The 22,515-nt window shown below is 32.2% G+C and overlaps 2 protein-coding genes across 2 annotated transcripts; both read left to right on the forward strand.

The window, feature by feature from the left end:
- The first annotated feature begins 9,136 nt into the window (after positions 1–9,136).
- LOC140183352 (uncharacterized) lies at positions 9,137–10,093 on the forward strand. The gene has a single exon (XM_072231766.1). It carries the CDS (start codon positions 9,137–9,139, stop codon positions 10,091–10,093), a length of 957 nt encoding a protein of 318 aa, XP_072087867.1.
- A 27-nt stretch (positions 10,094–10,120) lies between these two features.
- Positions 10,121–10,711, forward strand: LOC140183353 (uncharacterized). The gene is made up of 2 exons (XM_072231767.1): positions 10,121–10,276; positions 10,358–10,711. The coding sequence occupies exons 1-2, from the start codon at positions 10,121–10,123 to the stop codon at positions 10,709–10,711; spliced, it is 510 nt and encodes a 169-aa protein (XP_072087868.1).
- Positions 10,712–22,515: the final 11,804 nt, after the last annotated feature.

A 22,515-nucleotide genomic window follows, 5' to 3' on the forward strand; every position in this document is an offset into this window, starting at 1 on the left:
ATTTGCAATAGATGTGGCAAGGAAACACTAATGTTATGCAGTGTCTCTTTATGCATTCGGGTTCTTACATGATTCCTTTAAGTATCGGGTACTACATGTGTTCAAAAAATAATTTTCAGAAAAAATATGTTCTGGGCACTATACAACTCCTTTGATGCTAACTGGAAACACTCGGGAAGCTTCAGTAGTGACGTTAAAAAACTAGGCCCTAAAGCTGTTGTTGACAAGGGAGTGGTTTACTGGGTTGGCTGGGATGGACCAAGCTTTATTCAACCTTCAAAAATATGAACTTTTGATATGCTTTAGCGGATGTTTTTCGAGTGCGACATTCCAGACGCTGCCAAGTCTGATTACCATTCTCTAACACAGTTTAATAGTGGTGTTGGATTCACATCCTACCATAATGTTGGTTTTAGTAAACAAATCGTGGTTTGGCAGCTTAAGAGAGATGGGCAAAACAAACTTGACTGGGAGAGAATGATAAAGGTCTCAGGCATAGCGATTCCATACAATCCCACAATCTTCGTTGGAAAGACATATTTTCTGTGATGGAATTGAGGACCAGCTGTGGTGGTTCGAATGACACTGAGAAGGCTGATCTAATAATAGCAAGACTAAAGTTTGTGCATCCTAGGATAGAGCATATACTTCACCATGTTTGGGAAGAGAATGTATATGTGAAATCCGCCATAATGCATGTTGAAAGCCTTTATCGAGTCTAGGGATATTGGTAGCAATTGATGTTAAAGATGTCAAGTTTTTATTTGCTTAGTATCTTTCTAATGTCTCAGGTGTAGTTGTCATGAAGGTCTCATGTTAATCAGTATTTTCTGTTTATTCCCTTTGTTAGTGGTTGGTCATTTCCTAAGTCTAAGTTAGGCCAGGTTAGAATAAGTATTGTAAACAACTTGACTTCTGTTTTGAAGATTTAGTAGGGATCACTTAATCATTACGTGTTATGACTGTTGTTAACAACCAATTATGAATGGGATGTTGTTACTCATTAGTAACACTAAGGTTTTTTTATCCTTATCAAGAAAAAATTAACCGGCGGTGTAGGATTATTCTTATCTTGACAATTGGCATTCTAAGACATTAAGTATAACCCAATATTTTGAATAAAAAGAAAAGGAACATAAATGGATGATATTTACAATCCTATATGTAAAAGGAGATCTTTCTTAGTGTTTAAATATTACAGAAGAATATATCATTCAAGAAATTTCTGAAAGGTAAAGATGATTTTTAGAGCAAAACTCATGCCTCTTACTAAAAAAATTTTTAAAATAGGAAATTTAATTACTGAAGCAAAAGCCATGTCTCTTACTCTCGAAATTTCTGAAATAGAAAATTTGATTACTATATTTTCAATATTTATTCAATTCCATTAACGAATATGTTTTAGTAGCATAAGCTAAAAATTTTGTGGTTATGAGAAACTAATACTATGCGCATTGAGATCCACACTACAAAAAACTATCAATTTATTAAATCTTTAACTACTTGCAGATTTAATTTTTACTGTTACTATTATTAAACAGTTATTATCAAGAGGCATCAAACTATGGACATAGCTTGCACAAAAGGAAAATAAAAATTAATAATGTTTGCCCACCAAAAAATTGATAAGTGTTGTATTCAAAACAAACAGACCAACCAGTAAAGTTTAGACAAAATCATTTAATTAGAGGGACAAACAAACTATATGGAGGCTTCAAAATAGAGTATAGTAAGACACACATAGATAAGGGTAAAGCATGCTTGGATAAACAGATAACAAGTAAAGATAGGAAGAAATGGATGGAACAAATGCTTCTTCATCTAGAGGTAAAAGAAAGATTATTATGGATCAAAAAAGAAAAAGGTTACGGACATCACAACCAACTTCTGAGAATATTCCACTGTTTAGGCCACCTTTACAGCAGATTAGTCCTAACACAAACTCAAACCTACCAGGTATGAATATGAACTTATCCTTCAACACATTATTGTTATGAATTTTGGTGAAGAGTTACATCATAGCAGGGTGTGGAAACAAACAGAATGAGAAACATTATTGAGTAGGGGGTGGATATTCAGTTCTGATTTCTTAAAGCCTTTGGGTAAAACTATCATTCATCTTTATTTACAAATCAGGAAAAGCTAACATATATAAATATGTCAACAACAGCATATGTTAGTGGGAACAGAGGGTCAGCGTGTTTGGAGAATAATACAAACACGAATGCACAGTGTAGCAAAGCGGTTTCCGGTACATCATCCGACCAAGGTTTTAGAGAGGCGTTAGCCAGAACAGAGGTAGAAATACAAAGCTGTGTTACACGAACAAGAGGTAAGCACAATTTAACAATCTGAAAGTAAATAGCTCATGGCTTTATTTGCAAAACTAATATATGTTGGTGTTGCAGGGACAATTAACAGTATTTTGCAGCAACCAATCTATTTGGATGGTGCTAACAAAGAAAATAATCTACCACACATCACTAATTTAAATGCAAGTATCCAGACAATGAATTCATATGGGAATGCACCAGCAAGAAGTTGTGAAAGTATCGAAGATATCAATCTAGATTTGTCTGCACAGACCAACTGCTCAAAAGGTTAAAAATTTAGACTCTGCAATTATTAAGTTTCTAACAACTCATGATAACAAGAAGGTTTATTTTCACATAGTTCATGCTACGGATTGAATAATAATTCTATTGAGAGAATAAATTAAAAAAATGTATGGCCCACGTATTAAACATAGGTATATGTCTTTTATAAATTTTGTGAAAGTTTTTCTTAAATAAATAAAATAATATTTTATAAACAACTTAAATTATTTTTCAAGAATATATGTTATTATAATAATTTTCTCCTTACAAAATCCCTTTGAAGGTTAGAAAAGAATTTATCCGATTGACAAAGTTTAATAAACCAATCTATGAAAATTTTCAAAGAAAAATAAATCATAATTATGAAAAATTTTTAAAAGAAAAATAAATTTTTTACTTATGTAGTTTAATAAACAAGTGAAGTTAGGAATAAATGGATGGAACAAATGCTCCATCATCTTATGTCAAAGAAAGATTAGCTAAAGGTTAATAAGTTTCTTCTCAAAATTTCATGTAAACAAATTTCAAATTGGAATACTAGAGTACTAAAGAGTACTGAGAGTACTAGAAAATAAAGTATTAAAATTTATTTAAATATCTAATATAAAATTATTAGATAATATAAAATATTTATTAAATTTATGTCCTTTTATATAATTTTTATCTATAAGTTATTTTGAATAATATAATTTAAAGAACATTTAGATATGAATAAAATCAATTTCTTACAAAAATTTTTAATACAAACTATCAATGGTAAAAATTGATGTTCAAATAATAATTTTGCATTAATATAAAATAATGACATAGCAATAGTATTTTTAATAAAAAGATAAAATTACTTAATATTAGAGCAACTATCAGGTATTACAAAGAGAAAAACTTACTTAATTTATTATTATAATATTGATGATATAGTTATAGGTATAACATATCTTACAATTATGTTAAGATTAAGTAAATCTTTTTATTATAAATAATATTCCTATATCATTATTATTATAATGAATTAAGGCATCATTGGTGGTTTCAAATTTTATATGGGTGGAGAAAAATCGGATTGACCCAACAAACGTAAATAGGAATAGTAATACTTTTTTGATGTGTTTTTTTAATAATCAATTTTGGATTTAGATTACATGTGCTCTTATAACAAATGTTAAAATTAATCTACACGAAATTAATTTTGAAAAATAGTACAAAATTTGATTTTTAATATAATTATTGATTATTCTCAACTAATTTTTCATTATATGTAATTTATATGTAATTTTATTATGTAATTAATTAAACTGAATCACATCGTACAATATTCATAGTCAAACTCACATTTATAAAGTGCACTACCTACATGGCATAACTTAAGATTTGGAAAAGGTAAAGCATAGTTTAATGTTGTGTATATCTGGATAGAAAAAGCAAAGGCTCATAGAAGAATACAACAAGTGTTGTTGGCAAGAAAGAAGCACTTCAAACACAGATTTAATCATTTAGGTGATTAAACGTGATTAAATGAATACATGCACAATCATGAGCGTTGTGGTAGATTAATTTATACTATCTTTATGTTTTTGAAAATTTAGGGTATGCTTCTGTAGTATCAGTGGATGAATCAATTGACAACAGACATGACTATTCTATTTTACAACCTCATGATGGTAGTGTTACGTGGTAAGACCCTCCTTTTGAAAACGATTTTAATATACAAAAGGTTTATTAAACGCAACTTTAATAATGCAATTTCCTCAAACTAACTACCATCAAGTTGTTCTCACTCCTAAATATTACCGGTACATTAAATTTGGATACACAACTGACCAGTGACATACCATGGAAATCCACAGGTGGGAGATTTGCTAATAATGTTGAAGTTTTTTCATTAATTAACAAAACTGATTGTTTACGTAATATAACAGAAACTATTGGCAGTTTTATAAATTTTTTACAAATTCAATCTACAATTTTTTGGTACACTTTTGTGTTTTGACAATTAAGATTCTCTTGGGATTTTGCAGGAAGCAAAAACATGGTTGAAAGAAAAAGACCACAAATGAGAAATTATGTGCCGCAGTCTACTAATGACAATGTTGGTATGTACAAAATTATTATTACAAGATACATTAGTAATTTTTAAATATTTATATCATTGTTAAATTATTATTACAAGATACATTAGTAATTTTTGAATATTGGAACATGGGATATGTAGTGCATGAGTGTGAATACTGCTATGCTCTTTTTTGGTATGGCGAAAGGAAAGAAAAGCATTACAATACAAATGAACCTACGTACACACTATGCTGCAGAGGTGGACAAGTGGAGATTCCTCAACTACAAGAAGCTCCTAAGGTGCTATACAATTTGTTATATGGGAATGATGCCAGGAGCAAACATTTTCGGGAGAATATTAGAACATACAATAGCATGTTTTAATTCACATCTTTGGGTGCCAAAATTGATAGAGGTAAAAGTTCATCCAGAGAACCACCAACATTTATCTTATGTGATGAGAATTATCACTTGATGGGGAGCTTTCCACCAGACGGATGTATGGCAAAATTTGCTCAACTATATGTAATCGACACCAAAAATGAGATCCAAAATCAGATGTTTGTAATCGGGTATGTAATGAATTTTTATATATCTTAACATGTATTTCATGAAACGGTAAAAGACATAATGGATAGCGTATTTATCTTTTATGGTAAAATTTTGAATTTTTCAAGTGTGTTTTACTGTTTAGTGCGGAAGAAAACAAGACAATTCAAGAAGAAGTTGTGAATGACTTAAAGATGATGCTAGACCAACACAATGTATTGGTAAAGGCATTCTGTAGTGTGAAACAGTCAATAGCAGCAGAACCCACTTCAAAGGTCAAGCTTAGGTTTTTGGGAAAAAGAGGAAAAGATGGTAGGAGGTATAACTTGCCATCCACAAATGAGGTGGCAGCATTGATCGTGGGTGACTTTGATATTAACCGTACAGATAGGGATATTATTGTGGAGACCCAAACTGGAAGGTTACAACGTATAAATCAACTGAATCCATCATACTTGGGATTGCAATATCCCTTATTGTTTCCATATGGAGAAGATGAATACAAAGAAGACATACCTCTAAACAAGAAGAAGGGCAACTGTGAAAAAGGACGGCAAGAAGTGACAATGAAGGACTTTTTTGCTTATAGAATTCGAGAAAGATTGGCTGATGCTTCCCCATTATTGTACTCAAGGAGACTTTTTCAACAGTTCTTGGTAGATGCCTACTCAATGATTGAGTCGTTTAGACTAACATACATTCGTCTCGACCAAGAGAAATTTAGATGTGAGATGTACAAGGGTATTAAGGAAGCTATTTTGACGGGAGAAACAACACCCTCATCAGTAAGGAAACGGATTATATTGCCTTCATCATTTACCGGAGGACCAAGATATATGATACAGAACTATCAAGATGCAATGGCAATTTGTAGAGTAGTTGGATATCCAGATCTTTTCCTAACATTTACATGCAATCCTAAATGGCCAGAACTGGAAGACTTTCTTAAAAATAGAGAATTAAATGCAGAGGATCGTCCAGACATGGTGTGCAGAGCTTTTAAGCTTAAATTAGATCATATGATAAAGGACATAAGGACAAATAAGATATTTGGAAGAGTGGTTGCAGGTACATTTTAATATGTTACAAACTTCTATCAGTATGATTTGTTACATATCCGGACTTTGAGGTATTAGCTAAAAAGATTAAATGGTGGAATATGTAATTACTAAAAAAGGATAATCCAAAATTATAACTATTAGTTTGTTTAAAGAGATGTAATTGCATCGGAAAAAAATACATGAAAAACAACTATATAATATGTTTGGTCAATAAAAATATCATTTATAATATCAGAAAATGAGAAATTACATGTGTGGAAGCAAACTGTTTGTATAGGTAATTTAGTACGAATAGAAACTATAAGTACTCAAGTGCAGTTTTTCATGATGAAATATTTAGTGAGTAGCTGTAATAATTTAATTTTAGCAACTAATTATGTGATTCAATTTTGATAGTTGTATACACAATCGAATTTCAAAAGCGTGGATTGCCTCATGCACACATTCTCATATTCCTGCACCGTGATGACAAATATCCCACTAGAGAAGACATAGATCGAATTATCACTGCTGAGATTCCAGACAAGCAGAGAGACCCGCTCTATTATGAAGCTGTTGAAAAACACATGATGCATGGGCCATGTGGGAGTGCTAAGAGAGAGTCTCCATGCATGGAGAATGGCAAATGTATTCGTCATTTTCCTAAAAGATTTGTGGACAATACAACAGTTGATGATGATGGATATCCAATTTATAGACACAAAGATGATGGAAGGACAATAAAAAAATCTGGTGTTAATTTGGACAGTCGTTATGTGGTTCCACACAATAGGACGCTATTATTAAAATATAGAGCCCACATAAATGTTGAATGGTGCAACCAGTCTAGATCAATCAAGTATTTATTCAAGTATGTTAATAAAGGTCATGATCGTGTAACTGCCTCATTTTATAAGAGTGCCACAGCTGACACTAAAAGCGATGATTGTGATGAAGTTAGCATGTATTACGATTGTCGATACATATCACCATGTGAAGCAGTTTGGAGAATCTTTGGGTATAACATGCACTATAGAGACCCTTCTGTTATAAGGTTGGGTTTTCACCTGCCCGACGAGCAACCGGTGGTTTTTAAAGACGACGAATGTTTAGACGAGGTTGCTAGGAAAGCATCAGTTAAGGAGTCGATGTTTTTAGGATGGTTTGAAGCTAACAAAACTAACCCAGAAGCACGCTGCCTAACATACGTGGAATTCCCATCAAAGTTTGTTTGGAAGCCAGATACCAGGAAGTGGTTTCCGCAAAAATCACATTCAGTCATAGGAAGGATTTTCTTTGTTCCACCAGGATCAGGGGAAATTTATTACCTAAGGCTACTCCTAAATTTTGTAAAGGGTCCTACTTGCTATGAAGACATTAGAACTATCGATGGTGTCGTCTATTCATCATTTAGAGATGCATCTTATGCAATGGGATTGTTGGATGATGATAAAGAATACATTGATGCAATCAAAAAAGCAAGCCACTGGGGTTCAGGAGAGTACTTAAGGAAGCTTTTTGTAATACTTTTGTCATCCAATTCAATGGAGAGACCAGAAAATGTATGGGAAAATACATGAAAATTGCAAGGTGATGACATACGTCATAAGCAACGAAGAATGCTTGACAATCAAGGTATTTTAATTCTCAAAAAATTAGAATTGTTTCAGACATTTTATATTGTCTAATTGAGAATTTATGCGTGGACCATACATACAATTATATAATTAGTAAGCTACAACATGACTATGAAATAAATACATAATTTGTTCGTATATATTATAATATTATAACACGATGCTTTTTGCAATTGTTCAAAGCATTTTAATTCTTCAATGCATTTTAATTTGTTTAAGGTTTTAGTTTGGTTTGTTTATGGGCTATATCTTGGGGTTTTAAGACTTTATGCATGGACTATTGATACAATTATTTGGTTATTAAACTACAACAAGACTAGAAATAAAGACATAGGCCGTTTCTATATATCATAAAACAATTAAAGAATTTAAGTATGGTAATTGTATATCACACTTATTTAATATATATCTAAATGCTAACTACATATATTGAAGTACTAAATTCTATATTATGCTTATAGATAATATATTTAAGCATGAACTATGGATAATCAATAAGAGATCAACAAAAGAATTAAATAGATTGATTATGAGATAATTAGTAAGAAACTTACAAGATTATTATAGGTTGTAGTCCGGTATAAATTTCTGTGTAGAGCAAGCTTATACCACTCCAAGTCATTTCAGTTTATGGCAATTTTATTACTCATAGTAAGAAAGTGTCGTGCTGTTGTTTGACGGATATTGCAACACCCTTGAAAATAATAGAAAGAATTTATATACCATTATATTGTTGAAGAAAAATAGTAGCTTTGCAATGTTCATAAATATATAGATGAATAACTTAAACTACTGCAATATAGTTAACATGTAAATATTAACAAATCTTCTATAAAATCTTTCAGTCATGACTGTTACAGAGTTAGGATATCACTATCATGCGCAAAATAAAACTACTTTAAGAACAATTTAAATTATTAATATAACATGTAGTCGAGATAGTTACAAAGTGCTAAATTCAGAACCTTATGATACATATACCATGACTAATTTGTAAAATCGTATTCTTTAAAATCAAAGGACAACAAAAAGAACAAAACAACATTCTTAAATGTGTAGATATTTCAAACTACATATTAAATCTACGTTGTCATTTGTGTTTTATATAAATTAATTTGAGACTAATCTACATAATATTTTATATAAATACTTTACTTCCCCAACAGAGCTACAACTAATAGAACAGGAGCTGAAGGATTTAACTTTGATAGAGGTTGAGAGCATATTGAAGTCATACAACAAGAGTTTGCGAGATTACCCCACTATGCCTTACCCAAACACTGATACATCGTTCCAGCAGTTGATGTGCAATGGTTTGAACTCTCTAATATGTGATGAGCTTAGATACAACAGACGCAAATTAGCAGGAGAACATGCTGCTTACTTACAACAATTAACTGATGAACAGAGGGTAGTGTACAAGTCAATAATGGAAGCTATGAACAGTGGGAGAGGTGGAGTTTTTTTCCTGTATGGATACGGTAGTACTAGAAAGACTTTTGTTTGGAAGACACTTGCTTCTGCAGTTAGGTCCAAAGGACAAATTGCTTTGGCAGTTGCATCAAGTGGTATCGCATCGTTATTACTACCAGGTGGAAGGACAGCACACTCCCGTTTTGCTATCCCACTAAACTTGGATGAGTTCTCCACGTGCAACATCAAACAGGGTAGTACTTTGGCTGAGTTGATAACAAAGGCTAAGATTATTGTATGGGATGAAGCTCCTATGGTAAACAGACTCTGTATTGAGGCACTTGATAGAACAATGCGTGACATACTGAGGTTCAAGAATACAAACAGTGAGAACCAACTGTTTGGCGGAAAGACGGTTGTCTTTGGAGGAGACTTTAGACAGATTTTACCCGTCATACCGAAAGGCAGCAGGCAAGATATTGTTAATGCAACAATTAATTCATCATATATTTGGGATAGTTGCAAATTGCTTACACTCACAAGAAACATGCAACTACAAGCAGACAAGACATCTGAAGAATCAAAGGAGATAAAGCAATTTTGTGAATGGATATTGTCAATTGGTGATGGAAAATGTGGAACATCAAATGATGGAGTTGACAAAGTTAAAATCCCAGATGATATTCTTATTAGTGTGTGGGATGATCCTATAGTAGCCATCTGTGAAGCAACATATCCTGATTTATTTGGGGGTGCAAGTTGTGTTTCCCACCTACAACAACGAGCAATATTAGCACCCACGCTATAAGCTGTTGACGAGATTAATAATTACATGATGAGTCTCAACCCTGCTGAGGCGTATACTTACTACAGTTCTGACACTGCATGTCAAGCAGAGTGCAGTAATGACATCATGGCATCCATTCATACTCCAGAATTCTTAAACACTATAAGATGTTCGGGCGTCCCTAATCATGAGTTAAAGGTGAAAGTAGGTACACCTATCATGCTACTAAGGAACATTGATCACTCTGCTGGCTTATGTAATTGAACACGTTTGGTAATATCAAAGTTGGGAAAACACATCATTGAAGCACAGAGCTTAACAGGAACAAATTGTGGCCAAAAAGTTTATATCCCAAGAATGACACTTAGTCCATCAGACCATAGGATACCATTTAAGTTTCAGCGGAGACAATTTCCTATAATGGTATCATATGCTATGACTATTAACAAGAGTCAAGGACAATCATTATCAAATGTGGGTCTCATTCTAAAGAAGTCAGTGTTCACACATGGCCAACTATATGTTGCAGTGTCAAGAGTTACAAATAGGAAAGGTCTGAAGATTTTGATTTGCAACAATGAAGATAACCAAGAGACAGACAATGTAGTTTTTAAGGAGGTGTTTAGAAATGTTGGTTAATGTATGATGAGTTAAGGAGGTCGAATTCTTGCAAAGAGATTCAATGATAGGTTTGACTCAACGTTTGGATGCCTAAGAATGCATGATGCATGATGCATTGATGAAGGTTAGTTACAGTGTAATTTTGTATCTGACAACTGATTTTGGTGAGACTTTAATTCATATGTAGCCTTTAATTTTTCTATTTATTTAAATGTAGTTCGGTATTAATCTGAATGTTGGTTAATGATGTAATAACTGTGGAATTATATCTTTCTTTGACATAGGTATGTATTGGCAGTTTGATTGGTAGTCAGAATTCGTGGACAATGGCTTTAGTTCAGTTATGTTTTAAAAAAAGGATCTTTCACATCAGGAGTATTTGATGAGACTATAATACATGAAAAGATTCCTATCTTTTATATATGTGTGAGTAAGACCCTTATATTCTCTTAAACTGTGACAGAATTTTATTTACTAATGAATTTAGTTAAAATTATGTGTTTTATTTTATAATACAATGGAGGTCGTAATAAACTAGCATTGCTTACATTAATCATTTTAGAAATTAATAACCGAAAAAATGGTGAATGAAAATTGTTCAGCCATGCATTCCAACTTAGATCCTTAACTCTGAAAAGCTTTCAACACAAATTATAGAGGACTCAACATGTACCTTCTCTTCCCAAATATGGTGCAGTAAATGCTTTATGAAGGGTTTATACATGATAAGAGATACTTATCAAGCCAAAGTACGTCAAAGGTCTATATATACAACACAGATAAATCACATTTTTAAACATTATTTTCAATCTCACCACCAACAAATTATGTTGTAAAATTACCAAATCATGAGCTAAAGAAAACATTTAAGTTCGTTGGCATATACAGATGAGTTTTTTCTTAACATCCTATCAATAATAGGTTCTATGAGTAGTACTCACTGAGTATTGTTGTATTTTGGTTTCCAAAGCGCATGCAATTAACACCCCGGGGACTGCTTCATAACCTGCGTTTGCACTAAAGACACATTATTTTTGTTCAGCTAAAGTTAAAACCAGAAAGTTAAGCAGAAAATAAAAAGCAATATCCTTTTGGATTTATTTTGCAAATAACAGGACCGGCATCATAGAAAGTACATTGAAATTTCAAGAGTATAATTGACAGTGAATTTAATAATTTAGTAATTAGATATTCCAAATTAGATTTTTTTCCCTTTTGCTTAGCAAATCTCTAGATTGAATACCAATGCTAGCCAGTAAGAAACTATTTAATTACCTATCATGGTAATCTTTCTCTATCAAGTTACGCAAGTCAAGAATTGCAACAATAAAATATAGCAAATTATTTTGATAAATGCCTATCAACCGACAGTCTTTCCACACCGTTTACAAAATTTCCAGAAAGTAGATTGAGAGCAATGCAGATTACCTAAAAGGAGGAAATTGCTTAGCAATTAACAAAGAAATAATCTACAGTCCTTCATATTTAACAATTTGATGACAGCCAATAAGGTTATCATTATACAACATTAATTTTATAAAGATCTCAAGTTACCAAAGTTTTTGGAAGAAAGGATACAGAGAAGATATAAATAAAATACATCAGAGAAAACCATAAAATTACCGTAATAGCAATAAAAAGGCATTTAGTGAGAAGAATGGAACCTTCTTCGCCACCAATTTAAAAACCAAGCTTCCTTATTGTGTTGCCAAATGGAGTACTAGACCTGCAATTCAAACTGATAAAATAATTACAGGTTACTAAACAAATAATTGTAAAAATAGTCCACGCATAAAGTCCTAAACACCAAGATCTAGCCCATAAACCACCCAATCTAAATCGTAAAACAAATTAAAATGCATTTGATACTGATAGCTTTGTACAAAAAACATTTTCTTAGCTATTACTAATGATTCAATTTAGACAATACATGAAAACAGAAATGGATAAAAAAGCAGAGTACTGTGAGTTGTTGAATCTGAATTCTCATGTAAATGACATCTCCAGATAAATCACAAATGATGGATGATTCAAAGACAGCGTTCTCTTCCCAAACATGGTGTAATAATATCTCTATCCTAGAATACATGAACTTAACATACTTAGCACTTCAAATAAATTTATAAAGGGTTTATATATGAAAAGCAACACTTATCAAAAGTTAGATTTGTAATGACAAAAAATTTTAGCTACAGAAAAAAATTTAACGTGTAAGATGCCTTTGAATGTGCTAATGTATGTGGAACATATAAACAATACGAATTAAGAGGCTTGGGTTCCGATCCACTCACCTATCTGATCTGATCAGATCAACAAGACTAATGTATATTGAAAATCGATATTGTGTATAACACCAAGATTCCCACAAACAAGTTAGGATCGAGGAAAACGATTGATTAGCAACGGGATCCAATTTGATCTGGGTGTGGCTTGGCGGGTTATACTCAATCTGGAGTGTGTGACTATGAATCTAAACAAAGGAATAAGCTGAGCACTGGGCCACATAATGTTTCTCTCAACCACAGAAGTCTCACTGATCAGCTTTTGAGTATCATCGCTAGCGTGCCACTATTTCGAAGAAAGCATGAAGTAGAAGAAGTGATTCAATGGCTGCTATCTATTAGAAAGCATTGGAAATAGAGGTTTGATTCCTCCAAACAAGTATAACGGTTGAATCGGTAGGTGGGAATTTATTATTAGTTAAATGATGCATAGGAATTGGTGATTTTTGAAAAGTTTGAGATGGCATCCACCATACACTAGACCAATTGTCATCATATAGGACATTAAAATACTATTATATTTTAAATGCATCTTCAAAAATCACCACCTTTAAATTTTAAGTTTTTTAAAATAAATTTGGCTTCAGGAGGTAAAAAAATAACTCTTCATAATTTTTGTTACATTATTCTTTTTGGTTTTATTTTTTTTATATCTTATTAGCATTTTGGTTACATATAATTATGATATTTTGGAAATTGAAAAGACTTGAAATATAAGACTGGACTTTTTGGGCACAATCTGATAGGACCAGTTCAATTTGGGGGAATATACATTTATCCAAATATTTGTTATCACTGTATGTTAATAAATAAATCAATAAGTTGAAGAAATGAATTTAGTTGAGAACCCACACGAAACAAGTAATGCTTCATATATCATATATTTAATAAAGTGTTATGGAATACGTACAAATACAATGCCAATCGCTTAAAGCATCCACGCGAAGCGCGGGCCCCCACTAGTATATATATATATCTACTACTTGTATAATTGGCGTGGCTCATTAAGCCAGGTGTCGGTCTCACGTTATTTTGAAATAAAATAATGAAGAGTTTCTCTCTCTCTCTCTCTCTCTCTCTCTCTCTCTCCATTCCATTCCCCTTTTACCATTCTCACTCTCAGGCACACATCACATCCAAACCCCAAACCCAACCCGCAACATTCTAGGGTTTGTGTTTGCGGTTCCATAATGTCTCAGAACGGGAAGCTCATGCCCAATCTCGACCAGCACAGCACCAAGCTCATCAACCTTCGTCGAGGAAATCCTTATCACCGCTGCACACGTCACCTTCTACGAGCTCAACATCGACCTCTCCCAATGGGTTTGTTCCTTTATAATCTCCTTCCTTTCATCGATTCCATTCTCTATCTCTCTCTCTAATGCTTTCTCTCTCTTCTTTCTGCAATTACTATTTGCAGAGCCGCAAGGAGGAGGAAAACGAGGAAGAGGAAGAAGACGACGAGTATGGGCAGAGAGTAGTTACTAGGAAGCACAGGGGCGCCGTCTTTGAGAGCGGATTCGAGGAGAACCGTTACGATGAGAATGAGAATGAGAATGAAGATGAGGAAGTTGATGAAGCTAGGAGTCCAAGGTATATATATTTACACATTCTAGATAGATATCTGCTAATTGCATTTAACAATATTCTGAGTGGATAGTTTTCAATTTCATGGTTTCATGTGTTTGTTCTGAGGCTAACCCTCTAAATTATCGAAAATATCACTCACAGCTTTCTCATTGCGATGCTAAAATGTTGAAAAACAATTGCATAGTCATGGAGAAGCAAAATACTATTGACTACTAGGACCATGACTAATCTAAGATTTCACTCTATTCTGAATACTTTCTTTCTTTGCTTTGGTTCTATCATACCAAGTATTGACCACTGGTACTGATGGTAGAATTGCTGCCTAGGTTTTTCCTGTCATCTCACTTTTGATTAAACCGGTGATTTGTTCTGCTTTTATTTATGGTTTGTGGTATAGGTTTTGTATGTGAATGTCTTCTGTTACCTTACATTGCACCCTCGGTGTGGATTTAGGAAATTGATTTCAGTTACTGAATAAATAGAACAAAAAAATTGTTTAAAACCTAGGGATAATAAGGCTTTTTGGGATGCTGTGAGATTCTATGACAGTTTTAAACTTTTAATTTCTATATTGACAGTGGATCTCCCCGAGAGGACAAAGATCAGATTCGTGATTCTGCTCCTGAAATTCGTGATGTATTTGGGGATTTTGACGATGATGAAGAGGATGATGGATATGCAGTTCATCATGACATTGAATATGACTCAAATGTGAGTGCCTGCTACCAATAACTGATATATTTAGTTTGTCTTTGTGTTGCTTAAAATTTTGCAAATGAATAATCAAAGTAATCTCCTGCCTCAGAGATCCCCTATTGAAGAAGAGGGCCATGAAAAAGGCCTGAGGCCAGAGGATATACTTGCAGATGAAGATCATAGGTATGGGTCAGAAGAGGAAAATTATGAGATGAAAACTAAAGAGAAACCACTTGGGCCACCATTGGAGTTAGAGGTTTCGCTGCAACCACCTCCAGCTCTTCCAGAAAAGGTCTGTAATTTATGTGGAAGCCTGTGGTTTATATATTAATTTGAATTTAACTTTGACTTTGGGTGGCTGGATAAGAGTTCTTATTCTTCTTTTGGCATATGATGCCTTTATGATTTTTGGTGCAATATTTAAGGTGCCAAAGTGAAAAGTATGCAGTTTAAAATGATAGGTCAGTGGTCGCTACTTCTTCTTCATTTTTGTTGTTTCATTCAATTTAATGCCAAGGAAACCAACCTAATTTCGTTGGTTGCAGCTCAGGTCGTCAAAGTCGGAAACTGAAAAGGCGAGTTGAACATAGCCGATTAGCCGATTCGGGTAAGTAGCGTGGGTTGTTGTTCTGTTGTAGCTTATTCGTGCTTATTGTGTTACTTGAGTCGTGTATTAGGGCAAAGAGATTAATTTGTATTCGTGCTTATTCTCTTTCTTTTATTCTTTGGTTTTTTATCCTTTGCAAGTGCTTTCATTTTATTTAATGTAAGTTTTTTTGGATTGGTTGTGTCTGAGGGTCATATTGCATTTTCGATCCCGGAAGGAAGGATCTTTGGTTTTTTGGCTCAGATTTCGTGTTGGTGATCAAAGATAGTTGACTTTCTGATTTTTACAACTGCAGATGTTAGTGGAAAATGGTTGAAATGGCAAAGTCTAAATTGGAGTCCTTTAAATTGGCATTTAGGGAAGGAGAAACTGTTGAGAGCACAAAATGCACTTGAATAAGGTACTCTTTATCCTGTAATTTGGCAAACTAGACCCTTTTAAGTGTGGTTCAACTTTTTCGTACCTCTTTTTTTATTTTCCAATCATATCTTTGGAAGTCATTTTAATCATAGATAAAGCTGGTATGGAATCTTGCATCATATTTGCCCTTTTATATTTGAAATTGATTAAGTTAAGAATCTAATTTCCTTTAACTTATGCTAAACATATCCCAGGAAAAATATGACAACACAGTTAAAGAATGCACAAAAGCATTAGATCTGAATCCAGTGTACATTAAAGCTTTAGTAAGAAGAGGAGAAGCTCATGAAAAGCTTGAACATTTTGAAGAAGCCATTGCTGGTAAGTTCAGATCTTATATTAGGGGTTATTATACTTTAAGCAGGACTTAGAACTTTATTCTCATTTGCACAGTAAAGGGGTAAGTGTAGTTTCTCAAAATGAAAAGGTGCCACTGTTATGTGGTATTTGCCAACCTAGGGAAAGCCAGTATGAGTACCATTAGGCATTCCTTATTGTTGGATCTTAACGAAGAAGTACATGTTTTGCATACTGATGCCATTTAGATTTTTTTTCCTTTTCGCATCATTGAGTTCATTCATACCATAATTTTTTACTTCACTAATTTTAGTTAGTTTTTCAAATATCAATGGACAAATATGAAAAAGATCTTAGAAATTGATCCCTCAAATGATCAAGCTAGGAAGGCCATCAGGCGACTTGAGCCGCTTGCTGCAGAAAAGCGTGAAATGATGAAAAGATGATTGGCAAGTTTCTGTTATCATGTTTATCTTGGATTTCAATTATAGTTGCTATTGTATTATGTACTTTGCGTAGAATAGTGCATGGCCATTATTTCCTTACATTACCTTGATCCTTCATGCATACATTTGTAATTTGTTACCCAAATATGATGCTCTTTTCTTTATTTCTTCTTGTTGCTGCAAAACTACCATCAATGATGGAAAAACATCCTATCTTGGTTTCTGTGTATTTATTGGCACATTCATCTAGCTTTTTCGTCCATCTTTAAGATTTATTTGCAATCTTGTGGTTGAAATTGGCCAAGTCCATATGTTTGTTTAGTCAGATGAAACCCTTTTTGAAAGAAATTATTTTATCAAAGGAATTTATGGATGCCTTATTATGATATTTCTAAACATGGGATACCTAGGTGATAGAAAGATATACTATTATTTTAAGTGATGTATGCAACTTTGGATTTTCAGAGATTGCTTCGTTTTCACTTGTGTTGTTGGAGCTCTTGGTGACTCTCTTTTTGGTTATGTTGGTGTTTAAGGTCTCTTTCTTTTCCTCACCCTTATTTTCCTGTTTAATAGTTCTGTTTTTATTGAATCATCGTCTCTGAATTGTATCTTCTAATTTCCTTTTTTTGTCACGCAAGAGGCCACCTTCAAGTGTTTGTTTTTTTCGCCTCTCATTTTGGAATCGATTTTTATGTTGATTTCCTTTGGCCAAGGCACATTTATTTCTCATGATAGTACAAACGACTTCAAACTGTATCATTTTCTTTCTTTGCAAAATATAGTCAAGAAATTAATCGTCAATGTTTCTTCAAGAAATGGTTTTGGTATTATTTAGACAGATAATGATAATAATACAACAACTTTATCTTTTTGTTCCAAATTGTATATACCTTTAAGGTGAATCATTTTGATCCTGCTTATGTATGTGTAAATTATTTTTTTCCTGTTATTTTTGTGTGTGTTTGTAATAAACCCTCTTTTGATTCAATGCGGTCCAGGAGTTGGAATGGCTCGGTCTCATCAGATTCTAGAGTTGAAAGGTACAATTTTTGGAGATTTCCTTTTTCCTTTCTTGATTTCACGCCTTGAGTGACTAGGATTTCTTATGCTTTCCTTAATATTAATATTGCAAGATAAATTAGGCTTTAAGATTTCAGACGTTCTTACTTATTTGAATTTTTTTGTATAATTTACTTTAATTTTCTTTGCTAAAAGATTTCATCTCTAGAATAGAATTATTTCCTGGTTGGATTAAAAAAAAAGAAGAAGAATATTTTGGAATTTTGATCTTACTTGATGGATAATTTTGGATTAAATTGACTGGTTTTTCATTTGTGATGTGTTAAATGTGTATTTTTTGTTGGTGTCCTGCGTTTTTTTTTTTCACGCTTTGGTTTGCACTAGAGCTCTCAACTCTTATTATTCTAACTTAAATGATATACTTTTATGCATTTAATTTTAAAAAGCTTTTGTGGTAAAAAGTAAGAAATTCTATAAAGGTTAACCCAATGCACTTCTCTCTGTTGAATCTGTAACCATCAAAGATCTCATATTTGTCTTTTTATCGTCTCCTTTCATATCACTTACTTTTTTATCCTTTAATTTGTTATTATTATTAAACTTTTTAACTTTTGGTTTGTTTTTTTGTGTGTTAATTGGTAGATGGAAAATAGCAAGGCATTGTTGGAGATTGAGGTGAGTTTCATTATTTCTCAGTTTTGTGTTTTACCCAAAATTTTATTCTGCTTAGATGGGAGCAAATTTTTTATTTAGGAATTCTGCATCTCTCTGAAAGTTTTATTTTATTATGTAGATAAATAAAATCTCGTGAGAGTTTGATGTTATTGATTTTTGGTATGGTGTTGTTGGTTGACTCGTGTGCAGTTAGATGATGGATCTTATGAGTTTAGTTTTTGAGTGTTGTTTTAAATCTTTGTGAGACGTTGGTTTCGTTGTTGAATTTCTTTCTATTGTGCTGGTTTTGGAGTTAAAACTTGCCCTTATGAGAAGAGAAGTGTCCCTATCCAGCAACAGCAACAGCAACTACTCCTCAATGGGAAAGAGATTAGGAATTCTGACGAGTTAAGAGCGATAGGCGTAAAGGATGACAATTTGTTTGTGATGGTCCGCTTTGGTGTTGGCAGTGGCGGCGGTGGCGCTGCTAGGTATGATTCTTCATTTATATTACTGTATTGTTATTTTTGTTTTACTTTGTGTTTTTATGGAAAAACAAATTAGATAGAGGTTGCTATGTAATATTATATGTCTATAAAATTTCTGGACAAATTGTAACTGTGGTTGATTGATTGGCTTTTGAGCTGGGTATGGGATTCAAAGAGATACCCCTCAACTCTTACCATCTCTCCGAATCCTATAACCAGTTGAGAAGCCAAATAATCCATTTTGAGTTTGTTTCAAATAATTAACAATTTATTGTATTTTGAATTGTCATCAAGTGTATGGAAATAATAAATCATCCACCTATTTTCTTGGTGTTTTTCGTTTGTAATGGTTTTTCAGCTGTCTTGTGGACGAAGAACTCTCTAAGAAAGTTAAGATAAACAATATTCCTTTTTTATTATATTTTATATAAACTGTTAAATAATCTTCCTTTTTGATTATGTTTTATATGGGTATGTGTATTTGCGTATTTTGAAAACAATTTTTGAGATTAGAGATACATTTTAAATTTGCATAACAAATTCTTCCTGAATTTGAAGTCTTAATTCTCATATTTGTAATTTGCCAGATAAATTAGTCTTTAAGATCTGACAAATGTTATTACTTTTTTTTAATTCTTTTGTGTAATTGACTTTAGTTTTGCTTTGCTTAAGGATTTTATCTTTAAAATAAAAATATTCGATTGCTTGATTTTTAAAAAAAAAAGGAAGAATAATATTTTGGAATTCTGAACTTGATAAATATTTTTGGATGAAATTTACTTTTTTTTTTATCACATTTGATGTGTTAAACGTGCATTTTTTGTTGGTATCATTGCTATTGTTTATTGATTTTATAGGTGTCTTTTTATTTTCTTTTAAATCTATATGAATTTATTGTTATTTTAGTTGTAATATTTTAATGTATGGTTATGTTTATTGATCAATTTGTTAAAACTTAATTTTTATTTAATATATACTTCAATCTAACTCATTCATATATTTTGTTAGTTAAAACTATATTTTTAGTTAATATATATTTCAATTTAAATATTTTTAAAGAATGCCTTCTCTTACTTTTATTTCTTACTAATTTATAGTATGAGGTATATCTATTTTGTTTTAAATTTGTGTCTTTTTATATTCTTTTATTTATTTATAAAAAAATAGAAAGAAATATTGATATGATAGAACAAATCTCTCTTGGATCCTTTTTCAGAGAAACACTTTACCCCCACCTCCCTCATGTTCTTCACTCCCTATACCATTCCATCAACAGTCTCATGGCTCTGACTAATCCCATTTTCCAAGCACAATCTAGGCCTCCATGCATTTCATTTTGCAGAGTTATTCTATTTTTCATATTCTTGCCCCATATCCTTTAAACCTTTTTTCACTCTACTTCATATTGCAGGGTTCACATCCTTTTGAATCAGTAGTCTAGTTTTTGAGTTTTTCTTTCCAGTCTCTGGGTTTCATGTTTCTGTATAATTGTACTATAAACCCTGGAAAGGTTACGAATAATAGAGAAGATGAAACCATTGAGCCATATGCTTTTCACCTCTGGGTGCCATAGTTCTGTGGTGCAGCGCTCTCTTCAATCTGATTATAGTGGCGATGAGAGTTTGTTTGGATTGATTTTTGTCATGGTTGTGTTATTTATTTTAATTTCAGTTATGATACTATATTAGGTTTTAATCTTATAATTATTGATACATTATTTCTTCTTGGGTATTGAACTGAATAAATAATTAGTGTTACTGTTCTACTTTTTTTCACTATTTGCTTCGCACTGGAACTCTTTTAACTCTTATTTTTTTAATTTTTAGGTGTTTCATTTTTATGCATTTAATTTTAAAGAACTTTTGTCGTAAAAAGTGGGAAGTTGTATAAAATTCTATCTGGTGCAATTCCAGTGATTTTTTTGTTATTTATCTTGAGTATTTATTTTGTGAATGCATATTTTGTTGGCCTGTTTTTTGAAATAAGATTAGTAAGTTCTTATCTTTTTTTGTATTGTTGTACAGTTCTTGAATTGTACTTGAGTTGTTCACATATTCATTTTTCTGAATTCTTACACAAAAAGAAATTGAGAGTCAAATTTATCTTTGTGCCTTTATTTTTTCCTTGGGTGTTGTTAGTAACTAGATTTCATTTGTATAATAAGCACTATGGTTGTGAATGTGATAACCTACATAGTCTTATTTATATATAAGTGTACACCACTTGAGTTTTATTTAGAAGTTATTTTGAATTCTTTTTTAATTGTTGCTCCCCCTTCTTCAATTGTCAAACAGCTTTTAGCTTGGAAAAATAAAAGCTTCTTGATAAAGTTAAGTCAAATAATAATAATACTATTATTACATTTTAATAATTTACATTTGACTCACAAGAACATCTCTCAAAATCATAAATTTCAAGCAATTGGACTTGGTATATTTGGAAGGCTATATCATCGTATAACAAAATGAATGTTATATTTATGTATATCATGGAAGTGATGTTCACTTTCCCATATCAGCAGCTTTTATACTTCTTCCTTGTGTTACCTTACATCTCTAATCCTTATTTCAGTGTTAATGGTACTTTTCTTGTGGCAGGTTGGGCATTTACTGATTCTGTTATACATAGATTGGTACCTCTTTGGGTGGGTACTAGAGGATTAGAATTTACTTGGGATTACATTCTACAGGGCCTAGAGGCTAATACAAATTTGGTACGTTATTTCTCTTAATGCTATAACTTCGGATAGGTCAAGCTGAAAAATGTAGTCAATATTCTCCATATAGTCAATATCCCTCTTTTCTTGAATTTTAGATTGGATTTTCATATCAGATTATGGTTCCATATTTTGTATGTGTTGCTATTTTATGATACAAAATTATGAGTTTGTCTATAGCTTTGCTTTGCTTAAAGATTTTATCTTTATAATAAAAATATTTTATTTCTTGATTTAAAAAAAAAAAGAATAATAATATTTTGGAATTTTAAACTTATTTGATGAATATTTTTGAAATGTTTTTAGAGTTGTCACTTAGATGATGATCAAACGAAGATGTTTGCTTATGAAAAATGATGCTTTTAGTTTTCTGGGCCAAAGTGACTTGTGATAGTACATATATAATAGATTACGGTTATTGAGATATTTGTAAGTTTATTCTGTTTCATATTCACTCTCTCAGCTTGAGATCAAGATTTAATATATATATTTATAGTTTTTAGGCAGTTAAGCACAATAAAAAGTAATAGAATATAGCTGCTGATTCAGTTTTTTATTAATGGTAAAATATATTGGTTTCGAATGATTGTCATTATACATGTA

This window comes from Arachis hypogaea, chromosome 3 (genome assembly GCF_003086295.3).
Source record: "Arachis hypogaea cultivar Tifrunner chromosome 3, arahy.Tifrunner.gnm2.J5K5, whole genome shotgun sequence".
In the NCBI taxonomy this organism is placed as follows: Eukaryota; Viridiplantae; Streptophyta; class Magnoliopsida; order Fabales; family Fabaceae; genus Arachis; species Arachis hypogaea.